This window comes from Branchiostoma floridae, chromosome 13, assembly GCF_000003815.2.
Source record: "Branchiostoma floridae strain S238N-H82 chromosome 13, Bfl_VNyyK, whole genome shotgun sequence".
In the NCBI taxonomy this organism is placed as follows: domain Eukaryota; kingdom Metazoa; phylum Chordata; class Leptocardii; order Amphioxiformes; family Branchiostomatidae; genus Branchiostoma; species Branchiostoma floridae.
This window is the reverse complement of record NC_049991.1, coordinates 10,022,907-10,040,057: the sequence shown is the minus strand read 5'-3', so window position 1 is coordinate 10,040,057 and position 17,151 is coordinate 10,022,907. Positions and strand designations below refer to the sequence as shown.

Below are 17,151 nucleotides of genomic sequence, written 5' to 3'. Positions count from 1 at the left end.
CCCTCAATACATAGTTTCCTATGCTTATTTATCCATATCTCAAATCAATTAGGGTGATATCGTTGCTTTATTTGGATAGTAGGTGTTAGAGTTATAGTGTGCTTGACTTAACAATCTTCTTGGTTGTTGCTACACACGCTTTGAATTCTGGGACGGGAGCTTACGATGACTAAGAGCTTACATTGTTTACAGGGTTTTCCCCCAGGTTATGTGAATTACCGAACATTATTGACGACCTGTAAAATCTAATTGGAGATCGAAATAAACAAACAAACAAAGACCTGTCACGCTCAAGAATAAAACAACCCTCTGCTGACATTCATATCAAATCTATATCCCTTCTTTTCATAATGTATCATAAGACAAAATAGATGCATATATGTCAGTGACAGCCTAGGCGGATTCCAAGATTGAATCCTGGTGGCTATAACATCAGTGTATGGAGACACGCGAGGGCATGTGAATGATTATCGATCGTCTGTCATACCTCAGACAATCAAGCTACTTGAACGCACAGACCAGCCTCTGTGAGCCGTACCTTATATGGCAAAAAGATGAAAACCTCGGCTGCCGATTGGCCGACAACTATTTAACAGGAGTTCGTTCAGCTTTCTCGTGACATGGGACAATGAATTTAAAAACTACACAAGCTTCTATGCCCTTATACGGCAACGTTGCAAGGAAATCTCCGTATAAGGAGAACAATTCCGAGAAATTTTGGAGTGACCTAATATTGAAAGGTGGCCAGTACCTATGGGTAATAACCATTTCCCCTGATGTACAGATCCTAAATATTGAAAACTTATCCTATGTATGTTTTCTATAAACTTTAAACCACTGTCAGAAAATAAAACAATAGTAGCCTCAATATATAACATCCACACGAATCTTAAAGAAAATTACTGACACAGACAGTTGCAGAGACCCAAACAAATGGCAAACTCTTTAACCCCGCTTGTGATTTGGAGCGACTAAAATGCAATGATATTTGGTCAATCGATGGGCAGAATATACCACTGCACCATCGAGCACTGCGTAGGCATGTGCCGTATGACTGTACGCGCTGTACGTAACGTTATAAAGATACAAACATTATTTTGGACAGTGCAGCAGTACCAATATATTACCATGTTATTGAAACACCCCGGAAGTATTGTAAGCTGGACTCTTGGGGTTATCATTCGGCGTTTGAACGCAAGGGAATGACCCAACAACAACGTAAACCGTCGCACTTATATATGTAGGCGTCTATCTATAGAAATGACGCCAGCAGGTAGGTCAGAAATATAGCGAGCACTTCGCTCAGCTTGTACACATCGACTCACCTGGTAGAGGTCAGAGGTCACACGCGCTCGTCATATTTCCAAATAAGGAAACACGGTAACGTGCAGGTACACATTAGGTCACGTGGCAAAACAAAGCCAGTAGGGCCCCGTGTAATAGGTAACTACCAACATGCGGCATTATTTTACCCACTTTACACATAGTTTTCTATGCATAATGCTTATTCTTCGAAGTTCCGAATCTTAAATCAATTAGGTTGATATTGATGCTTTATTTGGGTAGTAGATGTTAGAATTACAGTGTGTTTGACTTCAATATTCTTCTCATGGTTGTTGCCACACACGCTTTGAATTCTGGGACGGGAGCCTCCGATGACTAAGACCTTAATATATTGTTTACAGGGCTTTCCCTTAGGTCATGTGAATTAACGAACATTATTGACGACCTGTCATGCTCAAGAATAAAACATTTGAATCTACTGGCAAGACCTCGCAGCAATACCTAATTTGGTAAGGCATTGGGAACACCGATCTGTGATTGGTCTAGCTGCATTTCACAAAGCTATAGCGAGGTCAATCAAATCCCGACAAGCATCAAACTAGCCATATCCTTATATGGTATAATAGTTCGGAAAAGACCCATATATGGGAGATACTTCCAAGAAAAAAAGCGAGTGAGTTATCTCTTCAAGAACAGGTACAAACTTATTTTTATCCCTGACAGTTACCTGACGTCCATACAACGATATAAAAAGGGCAGTCCAAGAACAGCTGGATTCAGACTTCGACGAGACAGGTGTGATCTTCGCAACTCTTCATCGACTCACCTGAGTAGACTGTCGGCCACTCACCGGTCAAACTTTCATCAAACAGGTACCTGTTTTATACTATATGCCAATAAGTATAAATTACATAGATGTGTGTGTATTATTTTAGGTTGTTAAAACCTTGCCTTTATTTAGTTTCACATATGACAGGACTGTATTGTCACTTGAAGTTAAGTTGGGAAATGTGTCTTTGTATGTTGCAATTGTTTTAATCTCTATTTCATGTTTCCAAACAGACGCAACACAAGAAATACAGGGAACCATGAGTGACGAAGACATTGCCCTGGTTGTGGATAACGGCTCCGGCATGTGTAAGGCCGGGTTTGCGGGGGACGACGCGCCCAGGGCCGTCTTCCCGTCACTTGTAGGACGGCCTCGCTATCAGGTGAGACATGCTCTTTTCCATGCAGCTAGTAATTTACGTAATACAAGGTAGATTTAAAAAAATGGAAATTGCTTGTGTATTGTTTGTTTTTTTAATTACTCTGCGTAACCGTCATTATTTTTCATAGCCTCAAATGATAGGAATGGGAAACAAGGACAGTTACGTCGGTGACGAGGCCCAGAGCAAGAGGGGTATCCTGACCCTGAAGTACCCCATCGAGCACGGCGTCGTGACCAACTGGGACGACATGGAGAAGATCTGGCACCACACCTTCTACAACGAGCTGCGTGTCGCCCCGGAGGAACATCCCGTTCTTCTGACGGAGGCTCCTCTCAACCCGAAATCCAACAGGGAAAAGATGACACAGGTAAGGTTCTGATACAGAAAACCCTTGGTTGGATATGTGTACATTTGTCAGACATTCAATCTGTTTTTCCAGCTTTCAATGCTTATTCAGGATATTTTTGTCAATCCAACTACAGATCATGTTCGAGACGTTCAACTCTCCCGCCATGTATGTCAACATCCAAGCCGTTCTGTCCCTGTACGCCTCCGGCCGCACCACGGGGATCGTGATGGACTCTGGGGACGGCGTGACCCACACCGTGCCGATCTACGAGGGGTACGCCCTGCCGCACGCTATCGAGCGTCTGGACTTGGCCGGGAGGGACCTGACAGACAACCTCATGAGGATTCTAACAGAGAGGGGGTACGGCTTGGTGAACTCAGGTATTTACAGTTTGTACGCTAACATTCCTCATACAGGGCCTGTTATTCTTCAGACTTCAAGTTACATTTATAGTGTATCAGTTCTGCCAATTCTGTCGTCAAGCAATAAGTTAATTAACTTTGAACTCTACTGGCAGCCTAACAAACAATTTTACTGATGTGTTGTTCTTTAGCTGAACGTGAAATCGTCCGTGACATCAAGGAGAAGTTGTGCTACGCCGCCCTGGACTTCGAGCAGGAGATGGCCACTGCCGCACAGTCTTCCAGTCTGGAGAAGAGCTACGAGCTGCCGGACGGACAGGTCATCACCATCGGCAACGAGAGGTTCCGCTGCCCAGAGACACTGTTCCAGCCTTCTTTCATCGGTAAGTCTTTCACGAGTAGACTACGACATGTAATGTTTTTGAAATACCACTTGAAAAGCAATATCTTTACCACCCAACCAAACTGATCTCATTTATGGTTCTTCTGTTCCCCAGGAATGGAGTCTGTCGGCATCCATGAGCTGACGTACAACAGCATCATGAAGTGCGACATCGACATCCGTAAGGACCTGTACGCCAACACCGTGCTGTCCGGCGGCACCAGTATGTTCCCCGGCATCGCCGACCGTATGCAGAAGGAGATCACCGCCCTGGCACCCAGCACCATGAAGATCAAGATCATCGCTCCTCCCGAGAGGAAGTACTCCGTGTGGATCGGAGGATCCATCCTTGGTTCCCTGTCCACCTTCCAACAGATGTGGATCAGCAAGCAAGAGTACGACGAGTCCGGGCCGTCTATCGTCCACCGTAAATGCTTCTAGATTTATCATATGTTTTCACTTTATTGAATTAATGTTGATTTAAAACGAGTTGTGTGGTGATAACTACGTGGCGTTGGTAACGTTATAGGCAAGATGTAAAATATCTTTGTAAAATTCTATGCAATCTTGTTGAGCTTTGCCTACGAACTTTATTCAGGGCTGGTCCTTGGTGACACTATGTAAATAGTCTAGGGTTAGCGATACATACTTATGTTAGATACATTTTACTACTGTCAGCAATACGTGCTGTTTTATTTCATATACCGAATGAAGCAAACAATACATTGGAACTATTTATTTAGTGTAGTCAATGGTGCAAAGTAGAATTGTCATAGTCTGTAATTCAGTGGAATGAACTGGTAACGTTCACGTTTTATTGCGTTTGTTTACCACCACAACAGCCAACGTTATATGTTGTAATCATGCCGTTCTTCGAGCTGTTTGTGTAGGCCTATAGGGTGCTAACGTTACATTCAAAGTCTGTAATAAAACCATTTTCCTTTGATATTCATGTGTCTGGATTGTCATTGATGTTTGGATAACTGCTGTTAGCTAATTCATGATATGTATAGCAAAAAACAAAAAAAAAGCTGTGGTGCAACGTATAGATATAACGTTACTTGCTTTATCTAACGTTAAATGGTGTATACTTAACACCAAAAATTGCATTTCATGCTGGTTGTCAAATAGTCAAATTATAACTTTTTGGCAATTTCGTATCGAAAACGTATTAACGTTATGCGTTTATGAGATCTTTCAATCAGAATGAATATATACAACAGATAACTAATAACTGTATTTCTGAGCTCTAAAATCAATATTGCCTTTCTTTTTTTAATAAAGATAGGCGAAGAATTCGTGGTTGACACAACTAATTTTTCTTGCGTCACCGCATTGTTTACGTAACGGTTGAATATGGAGGAAATATTATAATAATATTTGGACAAGAAATATCCTGAGTACTAATAATAGTGAGCTATCAATGAGTTTACAGTGGAGAAATTTGAACGATATATCGGATTAGTTCAAAACGTCGTCTGCAAAAATGGGAAATTTTCAAATGTGTCGTCTGCAAAGGTCATAAGTCACCGCGCAGCCGCACTGGTTCTTCCCATTATTGCGCAAGCGCCCTGACGCCGCCAGCCGGGTGGGAGGAATCTTGCCGAATGCCAGACTGGAGTTTAGGAATTTTCTCTGGAACTGCCAGTCAGAAGCTAATAAAGCATTCCCCAGTATGACACAGTCTAGGTCAAGGTAGGAATGTTTACTATCTTACTACAAGCTTATCCCAACTTGTACGAAACCGTACGATTTTATCCATGTAAACATTCTGGGCTTGCCATGACATGGGGCTTTCGATACGGACACAAAAATATGGCGGTAGTGTTGCATAAAACATGAGTCACCGGAATCTTTGTCAAATTATAAATCATCGTGTAGAGGAGATAATTTTTGTGTCTTGATAATTTTTTTCAGAAAGCGTCACAGAAGTAGTGAGGAGGATGAGATGGAAAATGCGGGGTTGCAGCACCCAAAACGGCACAGTGGAGAGAGGTACATGTAGGTTTACTGTATCAACAAAAACAATAACGTTAGCATGTTAGGGGTCAAACAGTTACCATTAATACATCCTAAATGATGAAATGATGTGAGGGATCACAAGTAAGAATGAAAAAGTTAAGAAATTTACAGGTCTTATGCTGGTTTAAACCAACAATAGATATTATTACTAGGAGCTATTTTTATTTTTTGTCAGTTGACCTTTCAACTTAACTTGTACAGTTTTCTATCCCTGTGACCACTTGTAATGGTAATGGTTGTAGTAATGTTGAGGCTCAAATGTAAGGAGATTTGCTATCTGTTATTCATTTGCTTTTGATGATGACAGCTATTTTCATATACCCCCCCCCCCCCCAAAAAAAAAGTAGAAACAATTGTTGGACAAATTTTACATTTCTCTGTTTATGTTTTGCTCCTCTTTTTTAGTGCCCAAGGTGAAACCCAACAAATTATTTGCCTAAACCATGCTCAAAGTTAGTGTTAGTTAGTTACTGGAGGCGGCACAAAGGGGGGGGGGGGGGGGTCAGGGGGGCCTTGGTAGGAAAAATATGTTTGGAGGGGGGGGGCCTCTCAAATGAGGAAATTTCATTAAATCTAGTTAGTCTACCAGGAAAATTTACCCCTCAAAATGCAGGAAATAGCGTTTTAAAGTGTCTTGATTTCACTGGACCTCCCTTGTGACTAGGGGTGGGTACCGGTACAAAAAATTCAGGTCCAGAGGATCAGGTCCAGGTCCGGACCTGAACCTGGACCTGATGCAGTATGACTCATACCAATGGTTTATTTCACTACAAAGAAATCTGTTTGGTGGAGTATTAGACGCCCACTGGCGTTTTTAAATCCTACAACGCTAACTGCACCTGTACGATTGGCTGTATAACTTGATAGAAATTACGATAAACTCTACTCTACTTAACTATTGTTATTTTCTTCCACCTGCAAGCACCAAAACGTGTGAATGCCTGATAAAATAATATGTTAATTTTCTAGTCAGTCCAACATCCGGTCTACCTAATTTTTTTAGGTCCGTTTTTTCTGGACCGGTCCAATAAGAAACTAGAGTTCCACGAACACATACCTTTGCCAAATAACAAGGTTTGTTATGTAGAATGATGTCTGTAGACAAATGCGTTACTCATTTCATTTTCTTTATAATCATATGCTTGGAGTTGGTTTATAAAATTTCAACATTGATTTGCAAATTAGATCCCAAGTTACCATTAATCGATATCAAATTGTATCAAGTATTACTTAAGCTATCAGCATACCAAAAATCATGATGATCCTTTAATCCATTCTTGACTTATTCTCTTTCAGTCTTTAATAAAATACACCCCTTACTCTCTTCCCTCTTTCTCAGTTACATATGTGACAACTTTGATGAAAGTACTATAATGAAATGCAGTGGGTTTTTGTACTTTTCCTAATTGATTATGCAAATTAGCTGTTGATTTGCATAATTGGTATCTCATTATGTAGGTCTTCACTTACGCTACCTAAATACCAAAAAACATGATGATCCGTCAACATGTTCATATTTTCTCATTAATAATGCAAATGAGGTCATCATTTGCATAATTGATATCTATAGCCATTTCTCTCCTTCCCAGCTACATATGTGACAAGTTTGAAAGTCCTATCATGGAATGCTGTGGATTTATAAATTTTCCTAATTAATTATGCAAATGAGCTGTTGATGTGCATAATTAGTATCTCATTATGTAAGTCATCACTCATTCTATCTACATACCAAAAATCATGACGATCCGTCAACATGTTGTAGAGTTATTTCGTCCAAAGTTGAGTTTCTGCTGCAGTACCTTAGCAAGCCGCTAGGGGGTCCATTATCAAACTTGACCTTCGTTTCCCGATCCCTACCCACCTACCAAATATCATCAGGATCCATCCCAGGCTTCTCGAGTTATGCTGTTAACACACACACAGACACACAAACACATCCAAAACCTAACCTTAGCCATTCTGGCAAAGGTAAAATTGTCGCAGTGGTTTTAGTCTATTGTCCAGGTTTGTGCGGCAACCCCTCAGCTCCAAAACCATAACTCCACAAATGTGCATTTTAGTTGTATGAAACTGTTCAGAAGTCACCCTCAAGCTTAAAGCATCGAGAAACAAGTACCATTTCCACCACCCTGTCACAATTGCAAGGGGGTAGGCACTACTTCTAAATTTGCACAAAGCCCACCATACCACATATTTATCTAGAAAATTTTATATAATATTCCCTGGAGAATCCCTTCTTTACTTTTTTGTAGACAGTCAATGAAAACATGTCTGGATATATATATCTTTCAACCACATTTTTAACAATGTACATTATGTACTTATTGTCTAACTGTGATGATGATGAATTCAGACATCCATAGAAAAAAGTAACCGATATCGTTTCAAATTTCCCTTACGCCTTGTAACCTGAATTCCTTACAGCTGTTCATCAGTTCGTATTTAATTTGATGACAGAGTGATAACACGCCTACTCACAATAGGGGATGTGTTAAAAAGTCCGAATGTTTGAAGTGTAGCCACAACTTGACTGTACATTAAATATATGTAAGTCAATTGGGAACAATGTCCCAAGCTCTGCTCTACTACCTCATGTTCCTTGTATCTCTATGTACACCCAAAAGATTTTCCACAAAATCACCTCCGTGTAATTTCTGCTGGGCAATTGTCTTCTGAATTAGCTCTGCCCCAAATCTCACAACCATATGATATAAAAGGTAAGATACATGTTCTACATAGTTCAAGCTGACTCTTTGGAGACAGACTTGAATGCATGAAGGCTTTGAGACTGAAAATGGCTTTTAAAAGACTACTGCAAGGACAGCTCAAATTGAGACCATGTAGTGAAAAGAGAGATGACAGTGTACCTACCTCTCAAACTCAAAGGAAGGAGAATAATACAGACTAAGACCGTTGTGATGTACATAAGTCCATCATTTTGGCTTGCCAAGTTGATCATATGGCCTAAGGGTCAACTAACACATTTGCAAGGTCTGACCTTTACACCTCTGAAATATCAGGTTGCTCACAGTACTGACTGATCATAGGCCAGTCCAATTCATGGACCAGGAACCCCTCAACTGTGCTGACAGCTGCTAAGGTGGAGTGGGGTTGTACTGCTTCAGAAGTTTTCGACAAGAATGCCCCTGCTATCCCTACACTAGCCGCTAGGGGGCCCAAACTTATGTCACTAACTCCTGAGCACAACAGCTATCTAACACCCAAAACTCGTGGCCATACCATGTTCAGAAGATGGAAAAACACACCCGGAAGTTGCGCTGCAGTACCAAGGGAAGCCGCTAGGGGGCCCATTATCGAACTCCCCCTTTGTTTCCCAGACCCCTACCCACCCACCAAATACCAGCTGCATCCGTCGAAGTCTTCTCGAGTTATGCTGTCCGCAGACAAAAGTTTGCAATTAAACCGGCGCCTGCACTTCCATGAAAGCCACTAGGGGGCCCAAACTCGCAGCAATCACTCCCTGCTTTAAGGGCTCCCTAACGCTCAAAAATCACGACTGCAGCATGTCCGGAACGCGAGATATCAAGCATGCAGGTCCTGCTGCAGTACCTTAGCAAGCCGCTAGGGGGCCCATTATCGAACTCGACCTTCGTCTTCCACACCCCTACCCACCCACCAAATATCAGCTGCATCCATCGAAGTCCTCTCGAGTTATGCTGCTCACAAACGGGGAGAACCACACCACCAAACCGAAAACATAACCTTAGCCATTCTGGCAAAGGTAAAAACGGTTTTGTACCGGTATGCTGTACCGATACCCAGCCCTACTTGTCACGGCTCATGCTTTCAGTACAGGAAATAGTGAAAATATGTTGCGGGAGCGTTGCTCTCATAAATATTTTAAACTATTCTAGGGGACACCCCTAGGATTGTTGTGCCTTTGGCACTCCCTGTGCTGTACATTTTGTCAGCAAAAGTTTGTCCCCCCATAAGAAATTTGCTGCCGCTGCCTCTGCATGTCCTGATGTATTATTTATGTCTCAGGTGCCTTTAATTATTGCAAATCATCACACTCAGTATGAGCTCTCTCACAGAGGTCAGAATACATGTGTGGTGACAGTAATTCAAGGTCATGTGTCAAAGGTTAAGGTCCTGAAAAAAACACACGTCTGGACACAGTTATGCAAATTGCAATAATGCCAATGGTCGAGATAAGGACTTTTCGGGGTCTTTACCTTTGACATATTACCTAGAATTCCTGTCACCGCACATGTATTCAGACCTCTGTGAGAGGGCTTGTATCCTCTGTATAAACCATTAACTGACCATCAACTTAGAGCATGGCAGTTGAAGTTTTTTCTAAACCTTACATTTCTAACATGATATGTTTTCTTACCTATAGAAACGACTTGAACCACCCCTGGTTACCTCATCATGCACTGCCAGACAGAAGACATAACGGTCATTTAGGGTCAGAGGTCAGTTCCTAGGTTGATTACTTCATGAAACTGTTTTGCGAATATACAATGGAACATTAGACTCCCTGTCACATTATGTCATACTAGTGGCCATAACTTTGATACATTCAAAAGATAGTAAACTAAATGGAGCCAGGAGGACTTACTAGATTTACTTTTCTACCAACAATTACAACATTTTGCAATTTGACATTCCTCATTTTACCTCAATAGGACAGTTCCAGTAGCAGCAGTTTGGGCTCGCCAGCCCAGTCAACCAATCAGCAGGCAGCTACCAGTAACATTAGCCAATCAGAGGCCATCCCTCATCAACTACTCCATCAGCTGAGTGACAACAGCAACCAATCAGAAGAGGAGGTTATTTTGAATTACTACAGCCGTATCAACAGAGTATTACACCAGGTGCATATGGAAAGGCTTCAGAGATTGGGTATTAGTAATCCAGATGGTAATGAGGAGAATGGTATCAGATAGGTGTCGTTTGACAAACCTTTATCCTGTCCAAAGAAACTATTGTTTTTGGGATTAATATGTTCTCACAGCCCACAGTTTTGTGGACCAACTGCCATGTATTACCAGGACGTTTACTCACAATGTTTTAGCACTTAAAGTATACTGTTACTAGTTGCCACCTTAGAGACTTTGTATGGTAGAATTTAAAATTTGTAGACTTAAAGCTGTTCCAGTGCAAATGGACAAGGTGTCATTATGCTCTCTACATGTTGTTTTCAATGGAATAGAATATTTCATAAGTTTAATGCACTGGCAAATACAATGTTCCACAGTCATGAAAATTTGAAGCTGATAAGCTTCCATTTTTGGGTTACTTGTACATGTATATGACAACCTTACTTTGATGATTTGTGTAAGTTCATATATACAGGGTTAATTGATATTATCTACATTGTATTTCTCGACGATAGGCATTTCTTTTTGCTAAAAGGTTAAGGCTTCTTTTGATAAAGAAAATTCCATGTGAATGGGTAAAGGTTTGACTAAACATCTACAATGTATATCCTAGCCATGTTAACGGTCTTCTCACTCCTTTATACCATGTACACAACCAATCGGGTGTATGGAGTGGTACACAGCAGTTAGAGGTTAAAGTTGTCGACAATTTGAAGAAAAATTGAAGTTGCATAATGTATATCTACCTAATTTTTATTTATGATATTCTTATTTATATGGCCATTATTGTAACTGCTTGCCACATTCTATACCTTTTAACAACACTGTTAATTTGGGCAGAAAACAATCTTCATGCTTACATAAGTAATATTGAAGGACCAAATTGTAGACACGTATACACTCAGCACGAAAAGTTTGGAAACTTAAATTTGATTGATCAGTTTTCCCTTGTTACCTTATCAATTGTAATGTATTATGTATCATTCGGAAGCTTATTCATTATCCTTTACAATGTTACCAGTCTACCAAATTTATTAGAAGTCTGCATTCAAAGGCCTCAGAGGTAAATATGTTTGTCAGTCACAAAACAATAGTGCCAAATTCTATGCCATCACAGTGTCTTAAAATAACGGTGGTATGAACAAGGGATTCCGGTACATTAATATTATGTTGCAACCTATCCACATAAGTAGCCCTGGTGCTCAGAACATGATTAGATTTGATGATAAACTCAAGAATATCGTTGTAAATGAAAATAGACATGCTTTGAAATTACATACAATGCAATGGATTAAGTATTCACTGAGATATGATTGACCAAAATGAAGTTTCCAAACTTATCGTGCTTAGTATTCTTGCCACCATTTCATCATTATTCTTGATAGTAGATCTAATGATCCTCAACATAATTTGTGTATTATATTAACTTTTATCTTTTGCCCCTGCTAACATCCTGACCAGGCCCCCAGTGTGAAAATATGTCTGTAGCATACAGTTATCTATCGTTGTTTGAAACACTGTTGCATACCCCAAAATTATGTTCATTTTACATTAAAATGTTTCAATATGTTCATGAACTGTGAAAAGAATGGCCTTCAGATATATGTATTTGACATGTTGCCAAGGGTTTGTACAGGTTGATAGCCTCCTTCAGCAGACTTTTGGGGTTGCACAGGAGAGTTGTTTGTCAGCTAGCTTCACTGTTACAGATCTCTCCTGCACCACTTCTCCATGCCTGCAGTTGGAGGCTAATTTTCAAACATGTTTTACCATTAAAATGTTTACATGGTTAAGACTCACGGTTATTGCTCTTGTTCTTAGGAGTAAAACATCTGATTCTCCATGTTGGAGCGATAATATGAACTTATCTACTGACAAAAATGTTGGTCAAAATAAAAATTGTTTTTAAAGTTTCTTCAATTGTACAAGATATAGCTTTATCTGTATGTCACCAAATGTTGTGCAAAGGAGATATTTAAGACTTAGTACTGTAATTTGGTGTTTGGCTAATATACAGGAAAAACAGCACACACACTGCCATTGACACAAACTTCCTGCCAGACAGAAACCTCAGTGTTGTTTTACATTTATATTGCCAGACTTGTTTTATTTTGGATATAAGTTTTTACTACATTGCGTGATGTATGTACCATTCAATATAATTTCTGGCATTTTAAAAAAGATCTATTAAGAATTTCAGCAGTGATCTATTCTGTGCTTCTCGAAAGGAAACATTGCTGCTATTCCATACTGTCCTTGTTGAAGTAACTTTTCAACTACATGTTGATGTGGTTTGCTTCTCCAATTTTTACTACTTGTCAATCTTTACTGTAGTACATTTGTATTTGTAAACTGCTGAAAATACCCACATTTCTGCGCATCATTTTAGGTTATTACAATACCATAGGGGCTCTCAACCATTGAAATGTTCAAATGTATGGAAACTGTCATAACTTCACAAATTGTTTGTTCTCTACAAAAGTCATAGTATACCAATAGGACAACGTAGTATATTCTTTTTACCAAGGAAAGTCAACTATAAAGATTATGTAAAAGGTTTCACCAAAACCCATTTGTATGTGATATTCCTCTTGTTAAAACTACCTGTATGACAAAAATTGATTTGTCTTCCACAGAATCTCAATAAAGTTCCTGAAAGTTTCCCTGTTAATATTGTCCTTGCTGGGTATGTTCTATACATGGCTTTGGGGAAATCTTAAACTGCCAAACCCGGATATATCCGGCACACAAATACATGCCCGTGTGCCGCTCCCGGTTATATCCGGGATAGCGTATTCCCCCAATGTAGCAGCTTTGCGCGCGTGTAGCGCACGAACCCCGGAAGTTAGGGACTTCGGCCTTGTTCGGGGGTTTCTTTTTGGAGGTCAGCGGCCGACCCTGGCAATTATAGCATTTTATAGGGCTGAAACTCTGTAAGTTTAAGGGTAAATACGTAATGATCCAATCACATGTAATCAGATGTACTGTCGAGATTCACAGTATGTCTCCTGAAAAATTGAAAACATTCAGGCCACTGCTCCTGTCAACTATTACCCTGCTCTCATTTGTCATTATCTGTACTGTTGTAATAATTTTTTTTGGCCAAATTGTTTACCAGTAAAATGTTGCTTTTATTACTATACTAAGTTTTCCAATGCCTGTGTAAAGTTCGTTTTAATACCTGAATATGTAAAATCCATCAATAAACCATTTTTAAACTGCTGTTTGGATACCTTTAAGATCTGGTCTGGAAAAGCCTCCTAAGCAGACTTTTTTTATTTATGATGTCTTGGTTTTTTTATATATCAGCTCTATATATAGCCTCTATTGCACTCAGCTTCAACAGAACATCATAAGCCCAAAAGTGTGCCTGCTACAGAGGCTAGTCATGAGATGCAAGGAAAGTTGAAAAGATGAAGCTTTGCAGTAATTGAGCAAGCCTATTTCATTGCTTCCATGAATGGAAGATGAAGCGTTGGTACATTTGTGTGCAGCCTACACCTTGTTTAACCATTTAGGTTTAGCTACTTACATAGGTACATGTATATATATCAACCTAAACAAGTGAGTGCAAAATAACAACCACAAAACTTCAATCACAAGGATTGTATATTTAGTTTAATGATCCCTTTTCACACAAGAACATGTTACAACTGAAATCTCAGATATAAGGGACTACATCAGAAGATGACTCGGACTGGCAATGTTGGATGTGTAGGTTTCTCTCACTTCAACTGCTATGGTCTTCTGTAGTTAGTGATGCTTTCTCATCATATCATGCTCTGTGGAGGGAAACAGATAATAGTTAAAAGACATTCATAAAGTGTGATACAGTAGTAGGAGGAGAAAAGACAACGGAACTGATCAGGTGTCTTTTTATAACATGTACGGTCACTTTATGTGATTCCTTACGACTATTTTTTTTAAGAGTGAAAGCTACGATATTCTGGGTTTACATGAAAGAAGGTAAGACTACATGTAAATTTTACAATCATGAAACACAAAAGTTTTGAGAAAGACAGGAGACCATGCAGGACCACTCCCCTACTACAGATGACCTTGTTCAAGTCTAAGTCAAAACCAACGTTGTGAGTTGTGAGCAAGGTCACCTGTGCAGGCTGTAGTTGGGGAGTCCCCGGAGTGGTCAGGAAGGTCTAGCCTTTAGATGTCATTTGCACAAACCAACCACAGATTTTGAAAAATCAAAGTTGGGAAAGTCATGATAAAATACTTGGATGCAATCAGATTCAGAAGAGTGAAATATAGTTACAATAGGATAGATTCCAGGCGTCAACCTTGTGGCTCTGTTGGTTGGGGAGTGGTCAGGAGCATACTAATGGAAAGGTCCTACATATGTGACCGTGGCTTTAATGTGACTGTGAAACGTTAGATTCTAAAGGTACTCACTGATGTGATCGTAGGACCAGATGTAACTCATGATGCAGTATCCAGTCAGCATCATGGCGTATGGTGCGATGCCGCCTCGCTTCACGTGGACATACTTGTTGTTGAACTTCAGCTCAGCTGGAAATGGAGGAAAAGAAATTGTAATGAGAATCCTGCACTGGAGTCCAGGCATAAAATAAGGGTTCAATTTCTCAAGGGTAGAAATACTTTTTCAGCAGGTGACTTTGAATATCATCTGCACCACCTAAACTTAACCTGCACCACTCATTTTCTCTCCAAGTGCATTAAAAACATATTTTGATGGCTCTGTGTTCATGGCACCATCTTAAATCTCATGTATGTTGTTTAATAGGGATTAGAATGACTGTGAACTGCGTCGTACGTTTGTAAGGCGAGTTTGGGACCAAGTACCCTGTACGTGAACCAGTGCAGTGCAAGCAACTCTAGTTTAACCTGCACTAACCTGCATTATGCAAATAGTATTCTGGGTCCTGAATACACAACAGTGTAAGATTAATAGCATGGAAAACATAACCTCATACATTTCTATGGACATTACCTCTTTTAAAAGCGAAGTACACCCCCGTGGGTGAGATGTCTCTTCGTGCGACCCACTTGGGCAGTTCTCCCAGCTTCACATCCCACAAGGGCAGGTCCTTCTTGGCTGTAATAAGACAATATTTTAGAAATTATTAACGTTTTTGCATGAAGAATAGCATAGATTATTACCTCCTTGCTTATAAGTTATACAGATCATGTCAGACAGCCGTCCCATGTACGGATTATGATAAAAAAACAGCCTCTACCTAAATATCTCCAGTTAAGACGCAGCAGTTAAGACTCTAAAGAAGAATGGAAAGGAAACATTACAAGATTCCTAACCTTTATTAGTAGCTTTACCATGCCCCACATCAATGCCCCCCTCCCACCCAAAGCGGTACACGGCCCGCCATGGCAAGGTCACGATTTTCATCGGGAAATACAAACCCAGGCTAGCAATTATTTTGGACATGTATGCCACAACAAGGACCTTCGTGATTACAAGACATCCTAGACACTTTCTCATAAGGGACATAAGCTTGAAAAGTAATGGTAAAACGGAGAAATACTCACGAGGTTCAGGTATCTGACTCGCTGACAACCCCATCTTTGCCCTTCCACCGGTACGGGGACGGATATTCCGATCCTGTCGATTGTGAAGCGACTCGGCCTTACTCGGAAAGTGAGAAAGCTCAAAAACTACCGTATATGTTTGCAACAGAGTTGACAATCTCAAATTGTTGAACAAAAAAGTTATTTTTTTCTATCTGAAATGCGCTAAAAAGCTACCAAATCCTAACATAAACACGGACTATTTGTCACTGGGGATGTATATTGGGTGAATACAACTTCTAGTCCGCGGTACTAAAGCGACGACTAGCAGCTAATGCAATAAATGCAGGGTATTAAGCTATGTGTGTGCAGTACAAAAGCGACGACTAGCAGCGGTAATACAAACTGCAACATGGTAAAATGCAGCACTTGGGTCAAATTGATTTGACCATAGCTTTAAATTGCTTATCTAGTGTATGGGACACTCAATGGTTACTTTTTTTATCAAATCTGAAGAACACCTTACCTGTTTCCCTCCGTGCTGCCAAAACCAAACGGCTTTACCCCATCAGCAGAGCAGTGAAACAAACACTGTAACCTTACTCCTCTGATGCAGGCATTAAGTGTGATGTCCAAGCAGGTTTTATATGCTCACCTGTTACTACTCACTCACTCACTGTTACTACAAATTGTGTCAATAAACTGACTTGGCAGTGGGGACCCCTAGCTGCTGAAGTAATCATTGCAGTTCGACAGATGGTGACCGTGGAAGTAATGTTGGAGTCATTATCTGCCTCTGTCACTATTAAAGTAGATGTTGGTATGCACCTGGTCTTTGAGCCAAAGAGCTACTTCATTTTCTTCAGCGATTTACAAATCGATTCAGAGACTCGCCTATACAATTACACTTATCATCAAACTCATGAAGTCTCAGTCAGAGGGGTGTGCCTAAACACCACAAACGACCCAGAAACACCACAAACGACTCTAATATGCAGTGTATATGGGTCAAAGACCTTGTGTGGCGCTCTGGAGACATTGTTTATACATTTATGAATTAAAAAAAACGCAGCACCCCCTACGTATTCACCAGTTATTTCGAGTTAGAGTTCAAGATTAAAGCCATTCTTGGCCACCATGTTGGATCGTGTTTGCTTGCATTTGAGGCTGAAAAACACTTAGTATACAAGTTTTT

General features: G+C 40.3%; 3 protein-coding genes across 3 annotated transcripts; 2 read left to right on the top strand and 1 right to left on the bottom strand.

The window, feature by feature from the left end:
- The first annotated feature begins 2,004 nt into the window (after nucleotides 1-2,004).
- Nucleotides 2,005-4,534, top strand: LOC118428935 (actin, cytoplasmic-like). Its single transcript, XM_035839231.1, has 6 exons — nucleotides 2,005-2,156; nucleotides 2,347-2,495; nucleotides 2,623-2,862; nucleotides 2,978-3,224; nucleotides 3,398-3,589; nucleotides 3,704-4,534. The coding sequence occupies exons 2-6, from the start codon at nucleotides 2,373-2,375 to the stop codon at nucleotides 4,027-4,029; spliced, it is 1,128 nt and encodes a 375-aa protein (XP_035695124.1). The 5' UTR covers nucleotides 2,005-2,156; nucleotides 2,347-2,372; the 3' UTR covers nucleotides 4,030-4,534.
- A 576-nt stretch (nucleotides 4,535-5,110) lies between these two features.
- On the top strand, nucleotides 5,111-13,120 carry LOC118428936. The gene is made up of 4 exons (XM_035839232.1): nucleotides 5,111-5,283; nucleotides 5,506-5,583; nucleotides 9,974-10,049; nucleotides 10,263-13,120. Exons 1-4 carry the CDS (start codon nucleotides 5,264-5,266, stop codon nucleotides 10,521-10,523), a joined length of 435 nt encoding a protein of 144 aa, XP_035695125.1. The 5' UTR covers nucleotides 5,111-5,263; the 3' UTR covers nucleotides 10,524-13,120.
- A 933-nt stretch (nucleotides 13,121-14,053) lies between these two features.
- On the bottom strand, nucleotides 14,054-16,092 carry LOC118428937 (ATP synthase subunit f, mitochondrial-like). The gene is made up of 4 exons (XM_035839233.1): nucleotides 15,978-16,092; nucleotides 15,424-15,528; nucleotides 14,865-14,981; nucleotides 14,054-14,239 (listed from the first exon to the last, which is right to left on the bottom strand). The coding sequence occupies exons 1-4, from the start codon at nucleotides 16,009-16,011 to the stop codon at nucleotides 14,211-14,213; spliced, it is 285 nt and encodes a 94-aa protein (XP_035695126.1). The 5' UTR covers nucleotides 16,012-16,092; the 3' UTR covers nucleotides 14,054-14,210.
- Between the last annotated feature and the right edge of the window lie 1,059 nt (nucleotides 16,093-17,151).

Excerpts from the sequence above, each read along its gene's own strand:
- LOC118428935 (XM_035839231.1), top strand. The coding sequence starts at position 2,373 with ATGAGTGACGAAGACATTGCCCTGGTTGTGGATAACGGCTCCGGCATG. Across the intron at positions 3,225-3,397 it reads GTACGGCTTGGTGAACTCAG|CTGAACGTGAAATCGTCCGT; the intron begins GTATTTACAGTT and ends GTTGTTCTTTAG. Across the intron at positions 3,590-3,703 it reads GTTCCAGCCTTCTTTCATCG|GAATGGAGTCTGTCGGCATC; the intron begins GTAAGTCTTTCA and ends TCTGTTCCCCAG.
- LOC118428936 (XM_035839232.1), top strand. The coding sequence starts at position 5,264 with ATGACACAGTCTAGGTCAAG. Across the intron at positions 5,584-9,973 it reads AAACGGCACAGTGGAGAGAG|AAACGACTTGAACCACCCCT; the intron begins GTACATGTAGGT and ends TCTTACCTATAG. Across the intron at positions 10,050-10,262 it reads ACGGTCATTTAGGGTCAGAG|GACAGTTCCAGTAGCAGCAG; the intron begins GTCAGTTCCTAG and ends TTACCTCAATAG.
- LOC118428937 (XM_035839233.1), bottom strand. The coding sequence starts at position 16,011 with ATGGGGTTGTCAGCGAGTCAGATACCTGAACCTC. Across the intron at positions 15,529-15,977 it reads GAGTCAGATACCTGAACCTC|CCAAGAAGGACCTGCCCTTG; the intron begins GTGAGTATTTCT and ends GTCTTATTACAG. Across the intron at positions 14,982-15,423 it reads GTACTTCGCTTTTAAAAGAG|CTGAGCTGAAGTTCAACAAC; the intron begins GTAATGTCCATA and ends CTCCATTTCCAG.